This window comes from Arvicola amphibius, chromosome 10, assembly GCF_903992535.2.
Source record: "Arvicola amphibius chromosome 10, mArvAmp1.2, whole genome shotgun sequence".
Classification (NCBI taxonomy): domain Eukaryota; kingdom Metazoa; phylum Chordata; class Mammalia; order Rodentia; family Cricetidae; genus Arvicola; species Arvicola amphibius.
The window spans coordinates 72,704,199-72,730,264 of NC_052056.1; the positions used below are offsets into that span (position 1 = coordinate 72,704,199).

General features: G+C 52.2%; 3 protein-coding genes across 15 annotated transcripts; 1 reads left to right on the forward strand and 2 right to left on the reverse strand.

Annotated features, from left to right (window-relative positions):
- On the reverse strand, positions 1–11,117 carry Chrd (chordin). 4 transcript variants are annotated; one of them, XM_038346784.2, is made up of 24 exons: positions 11,019–11,117; positions 8,716–8,879; positions 8,378–8,481; positions 7,864–7,993; positions 7,598–7,726; positions 7,413–7,512; positions 7,226–7,313; positions 6,741–6,882; positions 6,491–6,631; positions 6,327–6,409; positions 6,098–6,245; positions 5,842–5,948; positions 5,602–5,721; positions 4,922–5,078; positions 4,418–4,638; positions 3,694–3,807; positions 3,180–3,443; positions 2,999–3,092; positions 2,834–2,887; positions 2,489–2,592; positions 1,810–1,912; positions 1,049–1,203; positions 797–896; positions 1–454 (listed from the first exon to the last, which is right to left on the reverse strand). In XM_038346784.2, the coding sequence occupies exons 2-24, from the start codon at positions 8,861–8,863 to the stop codon at positions 402–404; spliced, it is 2,859 nt and encodes a 952-aa protein (XP_038202712.1). In that variant the 5' UTR covers positions 8,864–8,879; positions 11,019–11,117; the 3' UTR covers positions 1–401. The 4 variants fall into 4 exon arrangements, with proteins under 4 accessions (XP_038202712.1, XP_038202711.1, XP_038202710.1 ...); XM_038346783.2 differs by having other exon boundaries at positions 1–457; XM_038346782.2 differs by having other exon boundaries at positions 6,327–6,418.
- Thpo (thrombopoietin) lies at positions 9,326–17,790 on the forward strand. 6 transcript variants are annotated; one of them, XR_005287254.1, is made up of 7 exons: positions 9,327–11,075; positions 12,517–12,668; positions 12,892–13,064; positions 13,274–13,360; positions 15,373–15,540; positions 15,769–17,034; positions 17,557–17,790. XR_005287254.1 is itself a non-coding variant. In XM_038346789.1 (6 exons), exons 2-6 carry the CDS (start codon positions 12,656–12,658, stop codon positions 16,438–16,440), a joined length of 1,101 nt encoding a protein of 366 aa, XP_038202717.1. In that variant the 5' UTR covers positions 9,326–11,075; positions 12,517–12,655; the 3' UTR covers positions 16,441–17,790. The 6 variants fall into 6 exon arrangements, 5 of the variants coding, with proteins under 5 accessions (XP_038202717.1, XP_038202716.1, XP_038202719.1 ...); XM_038346789.1 differs by having other exon boundaries at positions 9,326–11,075; positions 15,781–17,790; XM_038346788.1 differs by having other exon boundaries at positions 15,769–17,790.
- On the reverse strand, positions 14,439–25,861 carry Polr2h (RNA polymerase II, I and III subunit H). Of its 5 annotated transcripts, XR_005287255.1 has the most exons (6): positions 25,563–25,860; positions 23,459–23,645; positions 23,282–23,375; positions 21,583–21,666; positions 19,698–19,932; positions 14,439–14,631 (listed from the first exon to the last, which is right to left on the reverse strand). XR_005287255.1 is itself a non-coding variant. In XM_038346796.1 (5 exons), the coding sequence occupies exons 2-5, from the start codon at positions 23,505–23,507 to the stop codon at positions 19,815–19,817; spliced, it is 345 nt and encodes a 114-aa protein (XP_038202724.1). In that variant the 5' UTR covers positions 23,508–23,542; positions 25,563–25,861; the 3' UTR covers positions 19,433–19,814. The 5 variants fall into 5 exon arrangements, 4 of the variants coding, with proteins under 4 accessions (XP_038202724.1, XP_038202722.1, XP_038202723.1 ...); XM_038346796.1 differs by lacking the exon at positions 14,439–14,631 and having other exon boundaries at positions 19,433–19,932; positions 23,459–23,542; positions 25,563–25,861; XM_038346794.1 differs by lacking the exon at positions 14,439–14,631 and having other exon boundaries at positions 19,433–19,932.
- Between the last annotated feature and the right edge of the window lie 205 nt (positions 25,862–26,066).

Genomic DNA, 26,066 nt, shown 5'->3' on the forward strand with positions numbered 1-26,066 from the left:
GACTGAAAAAATGTTTTAATAAATACAAAAATCTCTAATAATGACTCTGCTCAGCTCAGGGGCAGCAGGAATGGTGTGAGGGAACCCTTGGTGCTGAGTGAGGATAAATTAAAAATCCCAATAAGCCAGTGGCATTATGTACAGAAGAAAAGAGTTAGGCTTCTGGGGCAGAGGCCAAAAGAGTAACGGGGCAGGAGCTAGCATGGATATGGCCTTGGTCTGACCCAGCCGTCTTTCCCCTTGTAGAGTTACAATTCCCAGAGGTAGTAGGGAAGGAGAAGAAGCAGAACAGAGGCGCTAAAGGCACTGGGCTTCCCACAGGAGAGTCAAGGTCCTCAGCACCACTCCTTCTCCCAGCTCGGGCCCATCCTCTTGGTCATGTGGCCTTCTGGACACACTCCCTAGGAGCTTTCAGCTTCTTTGTCCAGCTCTGGAAGGGTTCTAGTCTCAGAGGCTGCTGCAAACAGAAGGGAGTGAGTATTGAAGGAGAGGAAGAGCGGGGTGGTCTGGAGGAAGGCATGGGGACCTGTCAGAACATTTCTGCTCCAGTCCCAGAGAAGCCCAAATTGTCTGAGCGAGTCAGCACACATCGCCTGCATAAGCGGTGTATGGTGCTTAATTGCCCTGACCTTCAGAAATCTCACTTGTAAGAAAATAGCAATAAGTGGCAAGCCTGGAGGGGTGGGCTGGGATGGCACTAAAAGCAGACCGCAGTTCCCCCCTCCACGGGGGGCACCCTTCCCTCCCGGGTATCATAGGCCCAGCCCACAGCGACTGCCCAGCTTCCTTCACTTACACCTTTGGGCTGTGCAGTGGGAACAGCATCGACTCTCCTTCCCTGAGCCGCAGGACAGTGGCAAGGAACAGTCGTCCCGCTCACAATGGGGTACCCCTGCCTGGTGCAGGATGGAGAGATACTGAGGTTCCCCAGAGGACACTATAATCTTCAGCCTCCTCATGAAAAGCCATCTCCAGGAATCTCCCTGAGAAGGTTTCCCTGCTTCAGGCCAAGTATATACTGCCCACCTCATGCAAGCCCCCCACTTACCCCACATCTGCAGGTAATACAGCTCATCTCCCCAAAGGGGGGTACTGATGGGTGCCAGCTCTGATTTTCTGGGAACCACTGCCCAGCAAAGCGACACCCCCGAGGCCCATCAGCCTGCATGGGGTCTCCCACCTTGGCCTGGGACCCTGACCCTACTGTTGGGAAAGAAAAGACAAAGTCAGTCCAGAAGGGTCAACAAACTTTAACTTCTCTTTGAATCCCTATCAACTAATAGTTTCTGGTATTTGATAGGTGATAAATTTGGATGGATGAATAGATGGATGGATGGATGGATGGATGGATGGATGGATGGATGGATGGATGGAGATAGATGGATGGATGAATAGATGGATGGATGGATGAATAGATGTATGGATGGATGGATGGATGGATGGATGGATGGGTGGTAGGTGGCTGGGTAGATGGTGAGCTAGGTATATGAATACATAGATAGATGGATGGACTGACAGATGGGTAGACCCATAGGTGGTGAGTGGCTGGGGAGATGGCTTGCTGGCTGGCTGGCTGGCTGGCTGGATGAATGGATAGGTAGATGGATGGCTGAGGCAATAGAACTGGAGCCCCATCACCTCACTCTACATGCATGCACATCCTCTCCACTGTTTTTAGCTCCAGGGTAGGCATAAGCAGGGCTCAGTAAATGAGAAGCTCCTCTCTCCTGTCCCCATCACACACCCCCAAACACAGGTCAGAATCTACACCAAACCCACGGATGAGGCCTCAGTGCCCACGCCTCTCACCTGGACACTGTTTGCAGCAGTCAGTGGGGTTGGCACGGACTGGTTGAGCACAGGCCAAGCGAGGGCACTGCACCTTCTCACAGTGCACTTCTCCCGTGGCCCCCTGTAAGCACCCATTGAGAAAGGGTGTCAGGAAGAGAAAGTCATAACCCTTCTCTCCCCTTTCCCCACCTCAAGTGAGGCCTGAGTCTGCCTTATATACCCAAATTCAAATCCTCACTGTATCTCATGAGATAGTAGTGTGCCATATTTGTCCGCAGGAGAGGAAAGGCGAGCTTGGGGAAATTCAGAAAGCACCAAGGGGCACCTGAAACCTGTCAGCTGGCACAGTCAAAACATGTACCTATCAGTTTTTACCCTCTCCTACGGAACATCTGCTCTCAAAACCCAGGGGAAGCCGGGCAGTGGTGGCGCACACCTTTAATCCCAGCACTCGGGAGGCAGAGGCAGGCGGATCTCTGTGAGTTCAAGGCCAGCCTGGTCTACAAGAGCTAGTTCCAGGACAGCTAGGGATGTTACACAGAGAAACCAGAAAAAAAAATCCAAGGGACCATTCATCAAAATACATCCTGAGTCGTCCCCGCCCTGCCCTCATCAAAGATAGGCTTTACTCTCTAGGCAGCCTCTCCCTGTATCTGCAGACCCAGCTGGGTTACCAGAGAAGACTATGTATCCATACCTTGCAAGTGCAGACAGCACACTTAATTAAGCCAAAGGGAGGCACAACGGGGTGCCACCGGGTACCCGCTGCCCTCCAGCTCCGGTCACCATCAAAATAGCAGCCTGGTGGGGAAGAGTACCCAGCTGCCATTAGTACTGACCTTGTCAACTGGGCCTACAACCGAGCCTCAGGCCAGTCCCACACCAGCCTAGGCAAGAGCCAGTGAATACTACTGTTGACTGCCAGGTGTGCTTAGAACCTGCGCACCTCAGCTTCCTCCAGACACACACTCCATTGCCCCCTTGCCTTAACCCAAGGGCTTCTTTGCATCTTCTCAGCCCAGGACCCACCCTCCCAGCTTACCCTCTCCTGGCTCCAAGTTTGGTAGCCCGGGAAAATCTCTGCTGCGTTGCTTCTCTGTGGAGACAAAGAAAGGGTGAGGCAGAGTGGCCCCTGCAGTTCCCACCCTTGAACACTCCTCTCCATGGACGCCCCTCCACTACCTTTCCTCCCCTTCTGGACATTCACCTGGACACACGGGACAGCACTGGTCCAGTGCCTGCACCGGGTGGGGGCAGCTTAGTGGTGGGCACACTACAGGATCACAGATCACTGTCCGTCTCTGTAGAGAGGGGCCAAAGCTTTGAAGATGCGCTGAGCTCCGTGCCCCAGACCCTGTGGCCATCTGTGCCCTACCCAGACATCCTACCTGGCAGGTGCAGAGTGAACAGAGTGGGTCATAGTTGGGTGACCAGCGAGCCCCGTGGGGACGCTGCTGTCCCTCAAAGAAACATGTATTAGGGTCTCTGGGCCTCCCGGGACTGCTGTGTTTGGCTGGTACTGGGGCTTCAGGCCCAGGTCCAGCAGGCAACACAGGCAAGGCAGCTGCCTCTCCATTTGGAGCCACTGGGAGCCGCGCTCCTTCTGAGGCCAGGCGCAGACCTGCCACCTCACACTGACTGGCGATGTGCACCTGTGAAGAGAGAGGGACCTTGAGGTTGGGCTGGGTCCCCCCTCCCATCTCTAACCACTGCTGCTGGTGGTGAACAGGAGCGCCCCAGCAGAGACCATTCGCTTCGGTACACATCCCATCTGCAAAGCGAGGGTGGTGGGCTGCCAACCTCCTTATGCACCTGTGTGGCTCCGTGCTTCTCATTAGCAAGAATCTAATGCTACCACCTTAGGGATCAGAAAGCAAAAGCAACTGCGCCATCCCCACATACCTGCCCGCGTAGTTCCCCTCTGGGGCTACTCTTGGTGGTGATCAACAGGGAGGCAGTGCCCTGCGCCAGGTGCCGCAGCAACACGGGCTCCAGGTCTTTGACCACACCCTGAGCCTGCAGACAGACCAAGTGAGGAGCAGGAACAAAGCATTTGAGGGTTTCTATCATTTCATTTCATCCGTACGTGGTGTTGGGCCTGGTGCCCACAGAGGCCAGAAGAGGGCGTTTGATTCCCTAGAGCCCAAGTGACAGATAGTTGTGAGCTACCATATGGGTGCTGAGAACTGAAACTGGGTCCTCTGGAGGAGCAGTCACCCCACTGAGCCACCTCTCCAACCCCACAAGGCACTTGACAAAGCCTACTGTCCCCAGTTTGCAGGTGGAGAAACAGAGGCAAGCCATTAAGGTCTCTAAGATGGAGCCCAGGTCTCTCTGACTCCAAGTCTACAGCAGCCCACACCACTTCAGGGGCGTGGTCCATCCCACCTACTCCTTTAGAGACTCAGGACCTCTATCCTAGGGAAAATTTGGGACAGAGGACACAGAGAAGATGCATACATACCAAAGGCTGAGTCCCATTTATACCTAGGCCTGACTGACACCTCAGACCATGCCCACTCTATACCAGGCTGCCTGCCCTCTCCGCCTCAACCATAGGCCCAAGCAGCCCTTCAAGCTAAGGAACAGAAAATATCCAAGCTTCTCCCTCCCTCTATGTCCTTACCTCTGAGCCATAGAATCCCTTCAGCAGCCGCTGGGGCCCTGGCACACCAGGAGGCCCGAGGAGGTGGGCACTGACAGTGCCTTGCTCTGAGCCACCAAGCCCAGCTAGTAGCACTTCATAGTGTAAGTGGCAATGCGTATCCAGGGAGAGCCAGGCATGCCCTGCTGCCTGACTTCGTGCCGGGGGTGACACTAGGGCCCCTGCCAGGGGCACAGGCAATCCTGAATCCAAACAGATGAGAGATGACAGGTGAGGAGAGCGAGCTCTCACTCAGCACACCCCGTCACAGACCCTGGGGCTTGGAAGGCACTGTCCATAAACCACAGCAACTCTTAGATTCCTTGTACGATGACCACAGGGAAAGTTGGCCAGTAGCAACATCCTATGCATCCCCACCCCTCTAAATGCCAGCAAGAACCAGGCAGAGGAAGCCTCTGAGGCTCTGGCTCCCTGGCACTATCCCTCAGAGGATACGGAAGGGCAGGTGGACACCGAAACACTCACTGTCGTAGTGGGCACTGTGCCCGCTGTAGGGCAGGGCCGTCACATGCCCTCGAAGCTCTCCATCTGGGAAGTTCTTGGTGCCAATATTCAGGAACAGCTCATTCTGGAGCAGCATGTGAGCCCCTCGGGCACCCAGGCCAGAGCAGATACCCACAGCCTAGGGGTCAAAGAAGGATGAGCTCTCTCAGCTTTCAGATTCCAAGGCCTTTCTGTGTTTTGTGCCTCCACGGCACGCATATATCCTTCCTCATGCCAATAATGCCGGACAAGAACCTCGCAGGTCAAGTTTCAAGGCCCTCCTCTGCTCTTCCTAGCCACACAGCAACCCTTGAAGAACTACTTAGCATTTAGTCCTTACTTCCTCATCTATGGAAGGGTACTGTGGGTCAAAAACTACATAAATAAAGCAACCAGTGCAACGCCCGAAACAAAGGACTCCAGAGTAGCACCCCACCCTATGGCACTGTCTCCCTGCCTGGTGTCTTCCAGTTAACTGTGAGCTTGCTGAGGATGCGGGCAGGGTCCCGGCCTAAGCTTTGCTAGAATTTGTCAAATGAATAAGGACCCATTGAGAGAGCCCATGAGTGTGTGAACAACACTGCACACCCCTATTCAACCAACCTGGCTTCCCGCAGCCCATGTATTGGCAGCCCTGGCACAACTCTGCCTGGGGCCCTCACCATGTGTCCTCCCAGCTGGAGTCCAGCCATGTGGCACAGGACAGTGCGCTGGTTCTTCCGCTGAGGCTTGGTCTCGAGTGTCATGGCCACCACCTCGCTACCTGTACCTACCACTTGCACCTGGTGGGCAGGGTTGGGGGAAGGCAAATGGATTGCCAGCCAAGACCTAGGGCCTTTCCCGCTGCTGGTCAAGGCTCTGCCCTGCTGCCCTCCCTACCTCCTACAGCTTCTGACTCTTACCTGATAGATCAGGGAGCCATTTCCTAGCAGAATGAAGCTGGCTGAGCCAGCAGCACCCGTCTGGACTGGGACCACGGCGTCAGCCCCACAAAGGACGCTTTGAAGGACTGCAGGGGGCAAGACAGGTGGCAGCAAACTCGTCCACGCCCAGAATCCCCAGGAACTCTCCCCCACATCTACTTTGGCCTCTCCTTTAGCACGAGTTTGTGTCTCTGAATTGTGTGTGCCCACAATGCCAAGCCCCACCCCGCCTCACCATCGCAGCTCCGCCTGGTAGTAATGTATCCACTGATGCGTAGCTCTGGCCCACCTGCCCTCTCAAGGACCATCTGCAACTCCCCCAGGACCAGCCAGTCCATCTCTTGGTCTGTAAGGCTGGGCAGCACCTCAGCAAAACCTGGCTCCTGAGAACAGAGCAGAACATGGTGGGCAACAGACAGCCAGAGGCCAGGGCAAGCAGCGGCAAGAGTCAGGCCTTCCCTTACCTGTGCTGAGCTGTTGGCCTGGAGCTCTCGGAGTGGCTGTCCCTGGTGGAGAATCTGAAGCTTCAGGGGAACCTGAGCTGGTCCTGCAAGGGCTGCACACGTGACCATTTTTGAGAGACGAGCACCCTCCCTATACTTTCATGCACATCTTCTCCACTGCTTACCTCCATCCTTGGGTCCTAGCAAACCCCGGAAGAGCAGCAAAAAATGTAAGGAGTCTTCCGTGTCACTGAGGGTGAGCAGGGCTATGCCCCCCACACCCTGAAGCTGTGGATCTTCCAGCGTCAGGATGGCACTGAAGGTCTCTGAGGAATGGAGGATCAGAACAGCCATCAGAAAATCCTCTCTTGAGCCCACCTGCCCTAATAGAGAAGGCATAGCCCTTTATATCTGAGATCTGCCCATTCCCCCTACCTGCAGCCAGGGCCCCTTGCCAAATGAGAGGCCCCCAGACTTCTCCTGAAGGATGAATGGCTGTCACAAGAGCTACATGCAGCTGTTCTGCCCTCAGGAGCCTCAGAGACAGTCGAGGCACTGCCCGCCACACCCCACAAACCTAGAGCAAAGAGACAAGAAAGTCTAGAGTCAGTATACAGGACAAGCCAGCTAAGAGACCCATTGCTGATGAGGGAGGATTATGGAAGGGAGACCCCAGACCCTCCTAAGAAGGACCCGGGATCCTTGAGTTTAAGTCCTGGCTTACCACTTTCTAGCCAAATGACCTTGAACAAATCACATTCTGCTATTCTGAGCCTCAGTTCCCTCCTCTGTAAAATGGGCATCATAATGTCAGGGCTTTCCTCCCACTGGGCTGTTGTGAGAACCAAAGGAGGCAATGCAAAGCATGCTCTCAGCAAGTGCCCATTTTGGATAAGCACTCATAAATGGCATCATCTCACCAGGCCATCCTGGGTGGGGGCAGCAGGGTGTTCAAACAGGATGTTGCCTGTGGGATCTGTGAACCGAACCCTGCTGGGGCGGTCCAGCCTGTGAAGAAAGGGCCAATGAGACTGGATCCTGAACCTACAGGTTCCCTTTCCTGCCCCCATTAACTGCTCCAAGCCGCTGCTCTTTCCCCGGTCTCACCGCTGGTAGGAGATAGAGAAGCGAAGACTTGAGCGCTGCAGAGAGACCCGAGCGCGAGCTACCGCCTGCGACCTCGGTCCTGTCAGCAGCGCCACAAAGTCTGTGAGAAGAGAAGATGGCCTGAGTACTGCCAACCCTTGCCGCTGGCCCCAGACTTCGTCAAGTCCACCTCCACCCCAACCTACCCGTGTGGCCATCAGCACGTGTCCGCTCTCCAGCACCGGGTTCCCCTCGATCACTGTAACTGCGGTGCTCTGGGTCCCTTGGATACTCGAAGACTAGGCCAACTGGCTGGCGATCTAGCGTGCTGCGTTCTGTGCCGGGAGTAAGGAGTAAGACCACTCGCTTCATCAGGGTACCAGGAGGACCAGTCCTCTTCCGCGATCCAAGCCCTACAGAACCTAATGTTGAGCCTTCCACCCTCCCTAACACGGGGCACAGAGGGCCTCACCCTGCGGGCAGGTCTGGCAGCAGTGTCCAGGCAGCTGGCGCGGCTGCCTGCAGGCCAGGGTGGGGCACTGGGGTTTGATGTTCTTGCAGCTGACCCTGCCAGGGCCCCTCCCACGGCGAGCCCACTGAGGCTGATGGCAGAGAACACAGGGAAATTAAGTGAGTGTAATGTGCAACCATCAGACGCCAGGATAAGATCCTCTGCTGGAATCAGTCAACTCTGCTATTTACAAGTTAACTGGCCCTGGACAAGTTTTTTAACTGCTCTGTGCCTTGACGTCCCTGTCTGCAAAGTAAGGCTAATAATGGCATTTATCTAGCAAGGTTGTAATGCGAGGGGGTAAGTTGGCTAAAAGCCAGTCACATAGTGGGCGATCAATAATTGTCAACACCGCAGACTTGAAAGGGGTTTCCCCGGATTTGAGGACCAGCCTTCCCCTGAGCATCTCTACGGCTTAAGACGCCAGCGTCCCCTACCCTCTAGGGTAGGACGGGCAGCTGCGGTATCCACTCACCGCTTCACAGGCGCACAGCACGCAGCGCATCACCCCAAAAGGCTCCCCCAGGTCCGGGTGCCACGTCTCGTCCAAGGCATAGACCTTCCCGCCGAAGGAGCAGCCTGTGGGGACGGGCTTGGCTGGCGGCCGCTGTCCGGTTGCTCGTGCCGTAATGCCTGCTCCGGGTTCTGCCCGCCAGGCCCTGGGTCCCTTGGCACCGTGCGCCCTGCCGCCTCTGCTTACCCCTCCGCCCTCCCGCTACGCCAAGCCACCTGCGCCCGGGGCCCTCTCCCGGAGGGTGCAGACTTGCCCCGAGCCAGACTCCCCGCCCGCGCCTCCCCCTGGCGCCCACCTACCTGCCGCTCCCCGAACAGGCAGCGGCTCCTTCTCGGAACGGATGGGCAGCGCAGGGGGCTCCGGGCCAGTGCCACCGGCCGGCCGCGAGCCGAGGAGCAGCAGCCCGAGGAGCAGCCGCGGGGCCGGCGGGGCCGGGAGGCTCGGCATGACGCGGAGCGGACAGCTGGGGAGGCGGGCGGGAGGAGGGAGCAGGAGAGGGAGTAGGGCAGGACCAGAGGCGGGCCAGCGGGAGGGGGCCGGGGCCAGGAGTGGGGGGGGGGGGAGGGCAGTGGCGAGGGGCTCGTCTCGCAGTCGCCGAGTCCGCTCCCAGCCGGGCGGGGCGGGAGAGCGCGGGCGGCTGGGCGCTGACCCGGGCCGTAAGCCGCTCTAGTGCCCTAGGCGCCGGCTCCGGCCCGTTTTATGCCCGCGCCAGGAGTCCCGGCCCGGGGCCTCCTCCTAAGCAAACGGGGCGCGGCGGCGGCTCCGCAAGGAGCCCGGCTGAGCCCGGGGGGTCCGGCCCAGCAGCAGCGGCCGGCTCGCGAGTGGGGGAGGGGGACAGGCTGGGACCCGGCAGGGGAGGAGGGAGGGACTGGAGGAGGGGGGAGCGGAGTGGGCAGGGGGAAGGGAGGAACCAGGGGGCGCAAAGAGGGGGAGGAGAGGCAGGCTTCGACACCCCCACACACACTCCTTGCGGCCACCCCTGTGGCCGGACCAGGAGGTGGTGTCCATCCCAAGACCGGAGCCTCGGGCTAGTGAAAGGGCAGACGCTGGGCCTCGGGCCTGTGCCAATCATGGGCAGGATGGGCCGCTGGAGGATGAGGACTTGTCTTGGAAAAGGACAATGATCTTCTCCTGCCTAAGACCCACCCTCCTCCTTTCACTCTACCTATATTCCTAGTTCTCTTCTAGGGTTTTTTTGGAGTTCCCAGGGACAGGGACCAAGTAAGAATCAAAAAGTCCTCTCTACACCCAGCGGAGTAATACCCTCCGCCTTATAACCTGTTCACAAGTCCATCCAACAATCACCTGGCTTTCTCACCCTTTCTCTTTATCCAAGGGACCACCCTCTCCCTCTCCAGTTCATCCCCAGCCGCCTTTGTCCAGCTTCTCTAGTCCTGCCTCCCCATCTCCTCCACCCCCATTCTTCCCACTATTCCCAGCACCGGGCTTCCTAATCTTAGGAGGCATCTCTTATTGAACTAGAGAATTCCGGGATCTGGGCCATATCCTTAGTGGACAGCCCATCCTCAGAGAAGGCACAGGAGAAAGGAGGAAGAACAAGGGAGAGAGCGCAAGGTCAGGCCAGGAGACCCCTGAGGACAGAGACTGTGGGGAGACAGAGACTGAGGAGAAAGCACGGGAGCTAGGGCCAGGGCCAAAGGAAGAAAGAGAGGAGCCAGCAGAGAGTTATTGTGGGGGAGGCTCAGCAGCTGTCTTTCCTGAGACAGGGACAGATGGGGCTGGTTATTTCTCTTGTCACATGTATAGTGGTAGGAATGGAAGAGGGCCATTGGGCAATCAAGGGCAGGCCTGCACACAGCACTGTGTTTAGATAGCCAGGTCCCTGTTCCCCCAGTAGAAAGAAAGGCACCTGAGTCCAGTCAATTTGTTTTTCTTTCTTTTTTAGACAGATTCTCAGTATGTAGCCATGGCTGGCTTGGAACTCACTAGGTAAACCAGGCTAACCTCAAACTCATAGAGATCCACCTGCTTCTGCCTCCCAAGGGCTGGGATTAAAGGTGTGCTTTGGGCCCAGTCTTAACAAACACGCACCCCTCCCTGCCCAGCTCCTTCAAACTGCCCATAGCCTCTTTCCGATCATTCTCTAACACAGGCAACACCTAAATTGCCAGTTGAGAAAGAGAAATGCCAAGAAACCGAAGGTGCTGTTGGATTTCGTCATCAGGTATAGTGTTCAGGGAAAAGAAATTTGGAGAGCTAGGAACTGAGACTCCATCAATCTAAAACATGACCTCTTTTTCCCATGGACAAATGTATTCTGCCAGATTGCTCCCTGGACTAAACCCTCTCCTCTCTCCCTCATCCAGATCCTAAGGTCCCAGGTTCCCTAGGACATGAGACAGCTCCCCCTATGTAAATCCTCACTGGAGTGTGTGTGGGTGGAGGAGCTGGGCTCAATTCATGGACCATGGTCCAGGCAGGGGCTCCAGGTCCAGTAGGTAGGAAAAGAACTCGTCATTTCCGGGGCCTTCATCAGGGTTTGGTGGCTCACAGCTTTCTGATTGGGTGGAAGTGGCCTGGGCAGGCTTGTGACCCTACTGCAGAGGAGGGGCTGTGCCCCAAGGAGTGTCTTCCTACCTACCTGCTCCCCAGAGTGCTGCCTGCTGTGCACCTTGGTCCTGGAGCCCTTCTCCACCCGGTGAGTGACAAGCACAGTTTGGGGTTAAGTGAGGGTATGGTATGAAGAACAAAAAAGAACTGGGCTCTTAGCTGGGGGAGGGGCAGGCAAACTGGAACCTACAGGCACTGACCTTTGTCAAGAAGAGTGGAGCCTTCCCAGAATGGGAGGAGCGGGACAGAGCAGGGAAAGGGGGTTGGGTACTGGTTTATGAGGGACTATTCACAGACTTGGTCGAATTCAGAATAGTCCTGGCTGCCTCGGGTCCATAAGAAACTAAGAAAGGGAGTGTGTGTCGGGCTAGAGAACTCAGCACTAAGGGACCTAATCCTAATCCCCATTCTCATATGGTCATTCAAGTTAGCTTAAGGTTCTGAATCTTGGGACTGGGAAAACTGGGTCAGGTGAGCCAAGGCACAAGAAGAGGGTAATGGGAGGAGGGCTTGCGTGTGTTGACAGACCTACAGGAGATCCCAATATTGAATCAGGTGCAGGCCTCTTTGCTCAACTTGTGAATAGTGGGGGGTCCTATGAAGGGATGGGAAGGGATCTGGAGGGGGCGGGGAGGCAGGTGCAGCTGAGATGGATGCATTGGCAAGTGTCTAAGGTGAGATAAGCCATGTGGGGTAGTTGGCATTTTGCTCTCAGTGCCTCATCCTGGGCCATTTGCCTCAGGAAGGAAGTCCTAGTACTGTTAGCCCCTTGATTTGAATAACGGGGCATTTCAGAACTTGGAAGTCCAAACAAGAGTCCCAGGTTTTATTTGTGGGATGAATAGGGAAAGAAGGAGAAGCTAGTGTCTCTCTTAATTCCTGCTTCTGGTGGTCCGTTATATGTTTATCCACTCCCCTGCCTCAGCCCCACTTCCAACACTATGGCTGTCCTTCAACACATGTACTCATCTGCCACTTCCTCTTTTTAGCTGATAACCCATTTTTTTTACTCTTCCCCAGATTTACACAACACTTCCGTTCTTTATTCCCATCGCACATTCTCACCCACTAACAACCAGTGTTGCACAGAATTTGAGCCCAACTAAGATATGTGTGTATCCAGGCGGTGGTGGCACACGCCTTTAATACCAGCACTCAGGAAGCAGAAACAGGCGGATCTCCGTGAGTTCCAGGACAGACTCCAAAGCTACAGAGAAACCCTGTCTCAAAAAACACAACAAACAAACAAAAAAGCAAAAAGAAAAAAAAAGATATGTGTGTATATGCCATGTCTTGCTGCTCTCAGCAGGGCAACAATTGGCAGACAGGGAAGCAAAGCCATACCAGAGTCACTGAAGAGCCCTCACAAAGAGGAGATACTATATGCTTCAGTCACAAGAAAACATGGGAGCAGATGGAGCGCTAACAGCTCTGGTCCTGGCCAGCCAGCAGCTCCGAACATGTGTTTCCCCATGCCAAGCAGTCTTTTCTTTGAAACTTGAAAGATTCGTTATCTCTGTCATTTTCAGGATAGCTTCCTTGGCCCACCTGTGCCCGGCACCACTCTGCACAGAAGTATAGGAGCTCAAGCCGCCTCCATGGCCCCAGGAAAGATTCAGGGGAGAGGCCCCATTCAGGGAGCCATTCCAGCCAGACACCCTAGCCAGAATGGAGCTGACTGGTAAGAAAACACTTGGGGAGCTAGGAACAAGTTCAAGAATGGCTTGGTGCGGTAAGAGGTGGGGACGATGCTACAGAAGCAGAGGGCTGGGAAACCCAGGCTCCCAAGAAAAGGGTTTTGTCTGGACAGCAGACCCCTAGGTTTCAAATAGGAATCCCTGAGTCACCACCTAAGAGTGATTTTCTCTTTATGGACCCTTCAACTTCACTTCTCCTCGTCTAAGATTTGCTCCTGGTGGCCATGCTTCTCCTTACTGCAAGAATAACTCTGTCCAGCCCAGCTCCTCCTGCCTGTGACCCCCGACTCCTAAATAAACTGCTTCGTGACTCCCATCTCCTTCACAGCCGACTGGTGAGCATCCCAAGCACTAGGCCTCCTCTCCACCTAACTGATAAGGTACTCACTCTTTCACGTCCTCTCACTCCAGTGCTGTCTTTGGCAAGGCCACAGTGTCCTGGTCCCTCCCTGGCAAGGGCTGTGATTTGCACTAGAGTCCTTTAAAGGCTCTAGTATGGGTATGGTACCAAGGGAGAGCACCTCAGTCACGGGCCACCATCCTGCTCTCTGCTTCAGCTTCTTTCCTCCCTACCCATCTTTCTTCACAGAGTCAGTGCCCTGACATCAACCCTCTGTCTACACCTGTCCTGCTGCCTGCTGTGGACTTCAGCCTGGGAGAATGGAAAGCCCAGACGGTAAGAGCATCCATGACCTCTTCCCTCATACATGCAAGGTGTAGGATGCTTGCCTTGAGTCTAAGACCAGCCTCGGAGGTACTATGAGTCCAGGCCAGCCTGGCCTACAGACTCCCATCTCAAAAAAAGAGAAAAAAGGGGGAATGGGAGAAAAATCTCCCTAAACCCTGACATCATCAGATCCCTACTATTCCCCACAATATTTTTGTTTTTAATCTATATAGGTGTTTTGCCTGCATGCTAGGAATTGAACCTGGGTCATCTGGAAAAGCAGCAAGTGCTCTTAACTACTGATCCATCTCTCTCTAGCCTCCTAAAATTCTTGAGTTCCCTAAAAGTCTCACCTTCAACTTGGGCACCTTAACCCAATTTAAAGTCACCAGTGACGAGATCTTGAGGAAATGACAATTTTCTGACCAATATATCAAATAGGCTTGGCTGGTGGCTCATGCCTTTAATCTCAGCACTCAGAAGACAGTGACAAACAGATCTCTGTTGAGTTCAAGGCCATCTAGGGATAAGATGAGACTCTACCTCAAAATGTGTGTGTGTGTGTGTGTGTGTGTGTGTGTGTGTGTACAGTGTGTGCTAAATAGATTTGAAACTTAATACCATAAAAAGCCAGTTAAGAGTCTCTAACCTTTGACCTATTCCTATTCTTGTTCAATATGATGATGATGATTTTGTTTTTCAAGACAGAGTTTTTCTGTAGCTTTGGAGCCTGTCCTGGAACTCGATCTGTAAACCAGGCTAGCCTCTAACTCACAGAGATCTGCTTATCTCTGCCTCCCTAGTGCTGGGATTAAAGACATGTACCACCAGTGCCCGGCTTCAATCTTTTTTGTTTTGTTTGTTTGTTTGTTTGTCTGTTTTTGAGACAGGGTTTCTCTGTAGCTTTGGAGCCCGTCCTAGAACTAGCTCTTGTAGACCAGGCTAGCCTTGAACTCACAGAGGTCTGCCTGCCTCTGCCTCCCAAGTGCTGGGATTAAAGGCATGCCCCACCACCAACAGGCTTTCAATCTTATTTTTAAAATCCATTTATTTATAAATATGGTGGGGTCATGCCAGGGTGTACAATGGGGTCAGAGGACAATCTGCAAGATTGATTCTCTCCTTCTACCGTGTAAGTCCCAGAGACTGAAGTCAGGTCATCAGGCTTGGCCACAAGCATCTTTACTCTTTGAGCCATCTCGATGGTGCCACAATCTTCTTAGTTGGCATGAAGGAAGTCTGAGCTACTGCCCACAGGTGACACAAAGCAGAAAGTATCACTAAAATATAGGCAAAATCAAGATTCAAAACCCTTTGCTGGGCATGATGATACAAACTAGAAATCCCAGCAGCTCGGAGGGTGGGGTAGAAGGGTGAGCAGCAGGCTAGCTTAGGCTATACAGTGAGACCTTGTCTCAAGGGGAAAAAAAAAAAAAAGCAAAAGCAAGCCAGGTGGCACATGCCCCTACTCCTCCGTAGAATGTGCTTCCTGGTCTGGGGAGGGATGATGGCACTGCGGACCACAGCTCTAGCTGTGCTCGTGACGGGGTCTCCCAATGTATTCCGGACTGGCCCTGAACTTGTGAGCCTCCTGTGTCAGCACCCTAAATGCTAGGATTACAGGCATGTGGCATCAGACCCAGCTCTGCCATTTGTTACGTCCCTTCCCATCCTCTTCGTGATTACTGGGACAGTCCTGTTGCTACATTTAGCTTAGAAATGGCACAGCAATTCTGTAGCGGAAAGAACAGACTTGCAGCTCCGCAGCCTAGAGCTAAAAGCTACACACAGGTAGGGTGGCTCTCTGACCAGAAGTCCACGCAAGGTTGATGGACACTGGAGTTACTAAAGCAGAGGCCAATGGCCAGTTGTTAGGAGACTGCGAAGGAATTCCTGTGATGGGTGGGACCCTCATCCTGTCCAATTCCCAGCTCCTATGATTCATCCCGCTGGCTACTCCTATGGGCTCCCCACCCATTATTAGCACGTTTCTGAAGCAGACCACTTCTCCTGTTTCCCAGGAACAGACCAAGGCACAGGATATTCTAGGAGCAGCTACCCTTCTCCTGGAGGGAGTGATGGCAGCACGAGGACAGCTGGAGCCCTCCTGCCTCTCCTCCCTCCTGGGACAGCTTTCTGGGCAGGTTCGCCTCCTCTTGGGGGCCCTGCAGGGCCTCCTAGGGACCCAGGTAAGTCTGCGGGCAAGAGACCTCTAAAAACCAACGTTACTAGTCCTTCTGAAGACTTGGGGGAGACAAGGGATTCTGGGTACCTTTAGTGTAAAAAGGCTGGCCAATAAGGAGTGCTGCCTCCCAAGCATAACACCTGGCTGCTGGCAATGACCTTTTCCTCCTTAGTCAAGAGAGGCCTGGTACCTGGGCCTGCTCTCTGGCCTCAGGCCCATCCTCTGCCCTCAGCTTCCCCCACAGGGCAGGACCACAGCTCACAAGGATCCCAAGGCCATCTTCCTGAGCTTGCACCAACTGCTGAGAGGAAAGGTGCGCTTCCTGCTGCTAGTAGAAGGCCCCACCCTCTGCGTCAGGCATGCCCTGCCTGGCACAGCCGTCCCAAGCAGGACCTCTCAACTCCTCACACTAAACAAGCTCCCAAACAGGACTTCTGGGTGGCAGGAGATGAACTTCAGTGTTGTGGCTGGAACTCCTGGCCCTGGGCTTCTGAACAGGGTTCAAGGACTTGCAACCAAGGTTATCCCTGGTCAGCTGAATCAAACCTCCAGGTTCCCAGACCAAATCCCTGGACACCTGAACAAGACACACGGACCTGGGAATGGAACTCACGGGCTCTTTGCCACAGCTTCACTTCAGACCCTGGACGCCTCAGTTCTGCCAGGAGCTTTGAACAAAGGCTCCCTGCCACCCAACCTCCAAAGTGGATATCCCCCTTCTACCTATGCTCCTGATGGACACACACTCTTCTCTCCTTCACCCACCTTGCCCACCCATAGGTCCCCACCCCAGTTCCACCCCCCACTTCCTGATCCTGATCCCTCCACCACTGTGCCTACCTCTGCCAGCCCACGTCCAGTTGCAGTGTACCCCCACTCCCAGAATTTGCCTCAGGAAGCATAAGTTACACAGGCACAGCCAGTATCTGCAGTGTCTCTCAAACACAAGCCTTCCCCCAGGAGAGGCAGCTGCAGCTGCACTAGGCGTCCTGCTTTCCCTGAAACGCAAAGCCCTGGGAAAGGGCTACACGGAACAGGCGATCATAAAATTTCAGGAACTATTTTTTTAACCTATCAACAATATTCATCAGAGCAGCTAGTTATCTTTGGTCTATTTTCTGTATAAATTTGAAAATCACTAATTCTCTCTATGTGTTTTCTACAAAGGCCCAGACAGGCCAAGCCTTAGACGTAGATATTAACATTGTATCAAAAAACAAAAAGGTCATTTCCTTTGCTCTAAATTTAAGCCCCCACCCCAGTGCCCTCATTCCTTTCTGTGTCAGTGAGACTGGTCCTCTTGATAAAGGAATAACAAGTTACCTCTTAGACAGGCGCCCCTATTTAGAGACAAAACTAAGCCTGTAGGAGAATAAATGAGAGCATCCAAGAGCCAACTAAAACTCAAGGGAGCAATATTCTTCTCCAGGGCAACAGAGCTCCTGGACCCTGCCTCCCAAGAAAGCTAACAGGAAGCCTGGGAAACCCCATTCCCCAGGTAAGGCTGTGTAAATGGTTCAGTAAAGACTAGACCTGGACGAGGCAGCTGAGCAAACAGCTAAGTGCATCAGCAGCTCAGCAGGAGCTTAGCCAGGCCTGGGCTCCTGCTTCCCTCCTGTGGAGGTCAGGCGGAAGTGCAGGAAGTGGCAAGAGTAAGGCTCCATAGCTCACGCAGCAGGGAAAGCTCAGAGCAGCTAAGGCTCTTTCTACTTCCCACAAATGCATCTAAAAAGCAGCCTTGTTTGACTACCATGAACTCCACTGGGAACCCCCAAAATGAAGGCAAACTTCTGGGGTTTTGCAAGTCAAGTGCTTTGTTGGTGCTAGAAGTTTACGTTACAAAAACAAAACTGTATTGCCGGGGTCAACCTGCTACCCCAGAGCCTGTGAGAGGCTGGTGGGAGTGTCTTCCTACTCCTGTCCCAGAGTAAAGGAGGAGGCTGCCATGTAGGTGAGAAGCCAGGATCTCAGAATTCCAAACACTGCTGCCGCAAAAGCAAGAAAATGGTGTTTTTCACAGAGGCAACAGGTGCCCCAGAATCTCCCCCACAACTCTGTATGGTAGATATTAGCCATCTGTTTTACACATGAAGACACCAAGGCCAAAAGGGTTTCCCAATGGTCACGGCCTTCAAGAAGGAAAAGGATACCCAGCCTGAGTCACAGCCCATTCATCTACTCAGTGTGGTGCCGTCTGATGCCCTCCAGTGAGTCTATGTAATACAGAGATTTCCACATCCTTGGAGAGTATGTACGCTCTTGTGGTTTGTTTGTTTGTTTGTTTGTTTTCCGAAACAGGGTTTCATTGTGTAGCTCTGGCTATCCTGGAACTCACTTTGTAGACCAGGCTGGCCTCAAATTCAGAGATCCGTCCACCTCTGCCTCCTGAGCTGGGATTAAAGGCGTGCACCACCACTTGACTGTAAATACATTCTTAAGAAGCTCTGAGGAGAAGACCAGAGCTTGTGATGGGGGCGATAATTCAGTCATCTCCAGCTGGCCCTGTGGGCAGGACCTGGGACAGAAGTCAACAAATGCACAAAGCTAAAGAATATTATCAAAATCTCAGAGTGTCCGTTTTTAGGCAAGAGAAGTTTACTGACACTAATTCTAGGATAAGCATAATTTGTAATTTGTTGTAACACTAAAGGAGGTTAAACTCAATACTTTGAATGTAGATACAAAAGGATCCGGAGTTTAAGGCCACCTTCAGCTATATAAGGACTTTGAGTCCAGCCTAGACTACAAAAAACTCTGTCTCAAAAATTAATCTTCATGGCAGGGACATAGCTGAGTGGTAGGGCCCTTGCCAGCACCCAGAGACCAAAACTGCGAGTTCTCAGCGGTCAGAAGACAGACCAGTGAGGATGCTGAACCAGCACAGTTGTCGTTCCAGGCATCTGAGAATCTGGTTTCTACCAATGTAAACCAATCTGAAATCTGCCCTCTTAAGATGAACCCTGAAACAAGGTGTGTCGGTGCATGCCTGTAAGCGCGCACTCTGGGATTGAGGCAGGAGGGTCACAAGTCCAAGGTCTTCCCTGATTATACAGCAGGTCTCAAACCAGCCGGGACTTCAGGTTCCACCCTTAAAAAATTGTTTTACCCCTGCCTGAAGATCCAGCTCAGCGATGTGACACTTGCCTAGTAACCAAAGCAGCGTCTAAACCAAATCATTCTGTGCAGCTGAGCCCATCACTTCTTCCCCACCAACACATACACACACAACTAAGAGTATGCTGGCAATATGGCTGAGCAGCTGAAGGTGGCCATCAAGTCTGACCACGAGTCCAATCTCTGGGACCCACATGGCAAGGAAAAGGGACTCCTCAGAGCTATCTTCTCCCTCACACACATACAAGTACACATTTCTACTTGTCTCCCTTTTCCTGTCTACTTTGACATTCTATCACTATTTCCAATGAGGGCCTCCTACTGTAATCTAATCCACCTTTCTTCAACACCTCAGAAACCTGACTCCATGGGATGATTAAAAGATTCTATTAGAATTCATCCCAACCCCCAATGTATCACACACACCCTACTGTGGAAAGTTAAAAAAAAAACAAAAAACAAACCTCTTTGCTCTTCCCTACTGAGGCCACTCATTTTCAACCCATTTCTCTAAACACTGTTTCTAACACCTCTTGTAAAGACTAAAGAAAAAGACAGGGAAGGAAACACCCTAGGCATCCCAGCGGGGTAACCAACTCCTGTGACAAACCCAGGACATCAAGAGACAACTGGGGGATAAAAAAAAAAAAAGAAAAAAAAAAAGAAAGAAAAACTCAATTCAGTCCCTAGATGGTAGGAGAGGGTAGGAGAGGGAGAGGGAGAGTTGATTCATTTAGATTACTTTGTAGCACACAAAAGGGCTATGGATTTGAGACCCAGCATTGCATAAACCAGGTGTGATATAATCCCAGAAACTCAGAAGGCAGTGGCAGAAAGATCAAGTTCAAGGCCAGTCTGGGGTACACAGCAAAAGCAAAAAAATGGATGCCCCCACCCCCAATTCAGAAGAGTCTGAGAAAGTAAACTTTAATAAAAAACAAACAAACACACACACATACACAACTTGAGATTTGTGCTAAGCTCTCCCACTTGGCCTTTCACAAACAAGTGAGTTTTCCACCGAATTCAGACAGACTGAAGACGCACCCACAGTGGACACAGAGCCCAGTCCCTTTTGAAGGCGAACACGGCCAGCTTCTACTCAGGGTTGAACAACATCCTCAACTTGAGTGACGAAGCAGCAAGGCTGGTTTCCCACGAGGTTCAGAACGCCAGCTTCTTCATCAGCAGATACACTCTGGAATCCACCTCAAATCCATGTAGGTTGTTGGCATCACCCTGAAGTCTCATGAGCAGGCCCCCATAGGACACATATGCAGAGCTGAAACAGAAGGCCCTGACCCTGAGTCTGAGCTCCGAACCGGCGGTTGCCAGCAGCTCTCCATCCATCTCTGTTTTAAGGCACTCCCCTAGTACTCCGTCATTAGGAACCAAAGGGTAGGAGAGAACTGAGTGCAGACAGGCACAAAGCAGTGCTGTGTGCTGTTCACCCCAGTGGAGTAAACGCCGCTGTGCCCAGAATGGGAGTGGTCAACCACTGACTGCAGTGTCATTCACACAAATGAAGGTGCCACCACTCACTGCAGTACCACACAGCTACTGGACTGTGGAGGCAGGGGCTGGAGAGATGGCTCAGCCTTTAAGATCACTTACTGTTCTGGAAGAATGCAGAAGACCTGGATTCACTCCCCAGCACCCACAGGGCACCTTACAACCACCTCTAACTCCATTTCCAAGGTGCCCAAGGTCCCTTCTGATTATGATGGTCTCATGGTCATACAGATATGCATACACATGGTGCATACAGATATACACATGTGCACACACAAATAAACACATACTTTTTTGAAAATGCTAAGGAATCAGGTGGGTGGCACATAGCTTTAATCCCAGAGCAGGAGACAGTCAAGTACGTCCCCTGAATTCAACACCAGTCCAGGTCTACATATTGAGTTCCAGGGCAACCCAGGCTACGTAGAGAGAACCTGCCTCAAAATAAATAAATAAATAAATAAATAAATAAATAAATAAGAAAAAATGAGGGAGAGTTTTCGACCAACAAGGGGAACTATGATAAACAAAAAGAAAACACTGTAAAAGATCTTAAAGAGAACAGTAAACAAAGAAAAAAAAAATCTAGACTACTCAAACTCTTGTTTGTTTTTTTTTTTTTTTTTTTTTTTTTTTTTTTTTTTTTTTTTTTGGTTTTTCGAGACAGGGTTTCCCTATAGTTTCTAGAGCCTGTCCTGGAACTAGCTCTTGTAGACCAGGCTGGCCTTGAACTCAGAGATCCGCCTGCCTCTGCCTCCCGAGTGCTGGGATTAAAGGCGTGCGCCACCACCGCCCGGCTCTTGTTTGTTTTTGTTTTCTCAAAACAGGGTCTCACTTATGTAGCCCCGGCTGCTCTGGTCTGTAGACCAGTCTAACCTTGATGTCACAGACCCACCTGCCTCTGCCTCCCCGATGCTGGGATTAAAGGTGCCACCACACCAGCCAGTCAAACTCTGTATTAAGAGGTTCTCCCGGGCAACTCGCTCTTTTTCACATGACCTCCTTGCTTCAAGTTTCTGACAACCATATTGTTTTAACAGACTTTTAAAGAAAAGGAAAAAAAATTAGGCAGGGAAACTAAGAACCAAGGGTTGAGTTACAGAGTAGCAACACATACACAAGGAAAAATAAAACCAAAAAGGCCCAGTCATGAAATGAAGCCTAGTCATGAAAAGCCAGGAAGATGTCCTCTGTTGTCCCTCACAAACCAAGATGGCCAAACTCTCCTGTGGACATCAGGGCCCTGAAATCTTGATAATGGGTGGTTAAGTAACCAGCATTCAGTCTGGAAATTATTCCCAAGACGAATTCTTCCACCTAGGTTTGGGGTACTAGAAAAACATGGGCCCAATGCAGATGTAGAAGCATGGCAGTTTCAGAACAGGGAGGGGGAAGGACTTTTCCAGACAAGGTTACTTACAGACGTGTCGCTGCTTCGGTTGAGGTCTCGTCCCCCTCAATCCTGTACACTTTCCCATACATTACATACTCAAACTGGTCGGCCCTACGAACAAGAGGCCAAGTTATTCTTCGTAGCAATCAGTAGCATAAGAGACCTTAAAAAACAGAAACTGAGCCAGGCAGTGGTGGCGCAGGCCTTTAATCTGAGCACTCAGGAGGTAGAAGCAGGTGGATCTCTTGAGTTCGAGGTTGGCCTGGTCTACAGAGCGAGTTCCAGGACAGTTAGGGCTACACAGAGAAACCCTGTCTCAAAATAACCAAAAGATAAAAACAAAACAAAACAAAAATAATTAAAATGGAAACTGATATCAAGAAATGCCATAGAAGTACAACCGTATTTGGCTCTCACATCAGTTCAGTGAGCGAGACAGAATCATCTGTATTTTATTGATGAGGAAAGAAAGGTTGAATGCAGTGGAGCTGAGAAATGAAAATTCAGTCTGTAGTCATTGCTGTCCTAAATGGCTCTGTAGACCAGGCTGGCCTCACACTCACAGAGCTACTCCTGCCACTGCCTCCTAAATGCTGGGATTAAGTATGGGCATCACCAGGCCGACTACAGCAGTCTATCACACCAAGCTCCCTCCCAGAATCTAGGATACTATGTAATTATTTTCTTGGCCTTAAAAAAAGCTATACCTGTCTCGAAAAACCAAAAAAAAAGAAAAAGAAAAAAGAAAAAAGAAAAAGCTATACCTTAAGTCAGGTATGGTGGCACATGTCTTTAATCCCAGACAGGCTCCAAAACCCTGTCTCAAAAAACCCCCCCAAAAAAAAACAAAACAAAAAAACTACACCTGCAGGGTGTGGGGGCACATACCTTTAATTCCAACTCTGAGGAGGCAAAGGAGGTAGATGTCATCTATGAGTTCGAGGCCAGCTTGGTCTACATAGGGTAGGCCAACCAGGACTACAAAGTGAGACCCTGCCTCAAATAAATAACTGCAGCTCCCAGTTTACATGCACGGCTCTCAGTAAGTAATAAAGCTGGTTGTTTCAACTTTCAAATTTTTTAGAGACAGGGTCTCTTGGAGCCCACTCAACCTTGACATGAAGCCAAAGACATTCTTCTTCTTCTTCTTCTTTTTTTTTTTTTTTTTTTTTTTTTTTGTGATAGGGTTTCTCCATAGCTTTGGTGCCTGTCCTGGAACTAGCTCTTGTAGACCAGGCTGGCCTAGAACTCACAGAGATCCGCCTGCCTCTGCCCCCCCCCCCCCCGAGTGCTGGGACTAAATGCGTGAACCACCACTGCCGGGCTGCCAAAGACATTCTTTTTTTTTTTTTTTTAATATTTATTTATTTATACAATATTCTGTCTGAATGCCTACAGGCCAGAAGAGGGCACCAGACCCCTTTACAGATGGTTGTGAGCCACCATGTGGTTGCTGGGAATTGAACTCAGGACCTTTAGAAGAGCAGGCAATGCTCTTAACCTCTGAGCCATCTCTCCAGCCCCCCAAAGACATTCTTGAACTCCTGATCTCCCCAGCCCTGGAACTACAGGCCCAAATCACCATGCCCAGTTCTGGTTGTCAGAATTATAAGTGCAACAATGTCTTTTCCTAGAATTAAATAAAGTCCTTTATAATATATATATATATATATATATATATAATATAGTACTTATCTAATGAATCCCTCCTTTACTACTGCCTCACCTGGAAGGCCTGTCATCTGTGGGGTTGTATTCGCCATCATCCAAGGTACCATCTTCATACAAAGTACTAGCTATGACCAACCGAAACTTGTCACCTGAAATGTGTATCAATATCAGAGTGAAGAAGCAGAACCCAAAGACCGCAAACCTCTTACAGGTACCTGTGTTTGATACTTACCCAAGTCCACGGGGTAAATCTGAATGTTTACATCTAAGATGAGGTCCATCTTGAAAGACTCACTCTCACAGTGCAGCCGAGACACTGGGGAAGAGGGACAGACATGATTACAGACACTGACTTGCGGGTCAAATGCAAGAGAATAAACCATCCGACAGGCCCACACCCACGAGCCTTGCTCTTCGTCCTAGAAGCACAAGTGCAATCCGAATTAGATTCACGAGAAAGCCAAAAGCTCAGCAGCTGACAGGAAAGAAGCAAAATTTCTCCCGCAGCAACCAGTCTCTAGGCTCTAAGCCTGCCTGGAAGATTTAGACTAAACTTAACTCTGAACAAGATAGTCACTTATACAGAGATTCCTTCTTCCTGGTAGGCACTCTGCTGAGGGAACTGGCAGGATGTATTAAGAACTGCCTCCTGTCTTTAAAAAATAAAATTATAAATAAAATAATAAAAATAAATAAAGTAATGATGATGATGATGTCAGGCATGGTGGCACACACCTTTAATCCCAGCACTTAGGAGGCAGAGGCAGGTGGATCTCTGTAAATTCAAGGCCAGCCTGGTCGACAAAGAGAGCTCCAGGTCAGTAAGTCCTACACAGAGAGACTCTGTCACTAAAAACAAAAAAAATGTCTCCAGGCAAAGTGACACAGAGAAGAAACAACTTCCGGATCACTAGGAAAATAAATACACCAAGCAGGCAGCTGAATGAAATTCAAAGAGGACTTGGCAAAGAGCTGACAATTCTTGAGGCAATATAAAACTATAGATTTAGGAGGGCAGGCAGGTAACTCGCTGCATGGCCTTAAGTAACAAAATAGGTAAGGCCCCTCTTACCTCTTAAAGTCAAGTGTGCGAGAGAGGCGCACGGTACAGCCCGTAACGCTGAACAGGGATTAGAAAGGTGCCCAGGGGTTTACCAGCACCAAAGCTAAGGGCCACCCAGGCTCTAGACACCGCAAACACAATAGGAAAAGCTGTCTCAAGTTATGAAAACAAACAACTACTGTTTCCTGAGGGAGGTACCTAGAGTGGGGCGGACCACTTGGGTGGGCATGTTGGCCTCTTCCCGCATACCTCCCCTACACACCTTACCTCGGTCAAACTTCTTGCCTTCTGGGTCAATGTCTTTCACATCAAAAATATCCTCGAACAGGATGCCCGCCATCGTAAGGGGCACGAGAGCCGCAGAGGTGCGGAGCGCGAGGCCACCACTGGGAATTCGCGCACCCCCTCACGTGGAGAAAAGAAGACAGGACAGAGGACCGCCCCAAAAGCGGCCACCGGACAGGGGGCGCATGCGCACAGGCTGCAAGATCGCGGCCACTTCCGCTGCCTCCCCCCCTAAGGGCTCCTGAACTTCCGCCGGGAAAGGCCACCTCGGAGCGGCTCGGGCCTCGTGGGCGAGTCTCAAAGCCCGGTGACTCCGCCCAAGGCGGGGACAAACTAGGTCCCACCCCCGGCGGGTACCGCGCTGCGACCGGCTCTACGGCGCCCTCTTTAGAACCCGGATCCCGAAGTTTGCAAAGCCTGGGGGCCTAACCCAGCCAGGAACCTTGATCCTTGCCCCAGCCCGAGCCGAGCCCTGCCCTGCGGTCCGCGAGCCGGCCGAGGGCACAGTCCGTGCAGCAGGCGGGTGGAGCAGAGCCCCGCCCGCAGAGCGCCCGCCCAGCGGGACGTAGTGCCCAGCCCCTCAGACTGCCACCAAAGTCCCCCACGCTGGTCCGAGCTGGCTCTGACCAGCTAGACGTCACCCGAGTCGGGTCCGTCCGGTTTGGGAATTTGCCATGATGTCACTCTCAGGGAAAGGAAAGCCCGCATCGTGCCCTCCCCTGGGGCTTCACCTCCTCAGCACTCGCATCTTCCCTTGGCCCTGCTTGGCACTAACCTCACACTCTGATCCCCTAGGACGCTGCCAATTGAACTTGGTACTGCCTGTCACCCCACTATACTACCCTCTTCTGGACACTGATCTAGCGCGCCTTCACCCGGCACTGGCCTTTCACTGGGAGGCGGCGACAGCTCTCGGTGCCCTCTTTCTAGGTGCTACCTCCTTGCATTGCGGTCCCCGTCGTGGGCATCGTACCCTCCCCTGGAGCACCTCTTTGTTTCCTGAATGAGTCTTCATCCTGGTACTGCTCTTTCTACACAGACTTCTGGACACCGTCCTCTCCAGTGGCACCAATCTAACACTGCCCATCCTCTTTGTGTCCACGCCACACTGTTCTTATACCTCCAAGGACCCTCAAAAACAATGCGGAGCCCCAGTAATCCGCTTCCTGGAGGCGTCCGCAGCTACTCAAGTTCCCCCTTTAAGCGATGCCTGGGAGGAGCGACCTCTGCTCCCCCACACTGGCCTCCCAGGAACGGCCTCCCCCGCGCCAATAGCTCCCTTCCCTCGGGCCTCACCCCTTCCCGTCCCCTCCCACCTCCACCTCCGCCCCTCTCTCCAGGCCTAGCAGTTCCAGGTGCACCTTCCCGGGGGAACCAAGAGGGAAAGAAGGAGAAAGGAGAAAGGGGGGCGATAAGGGAGCAGGCTCTCAGGGATCCTCCCAGATCCGTCTGAGCCGCCTGCAAGCGCGAAGCAGCCCCAGTCGGGTCTGGC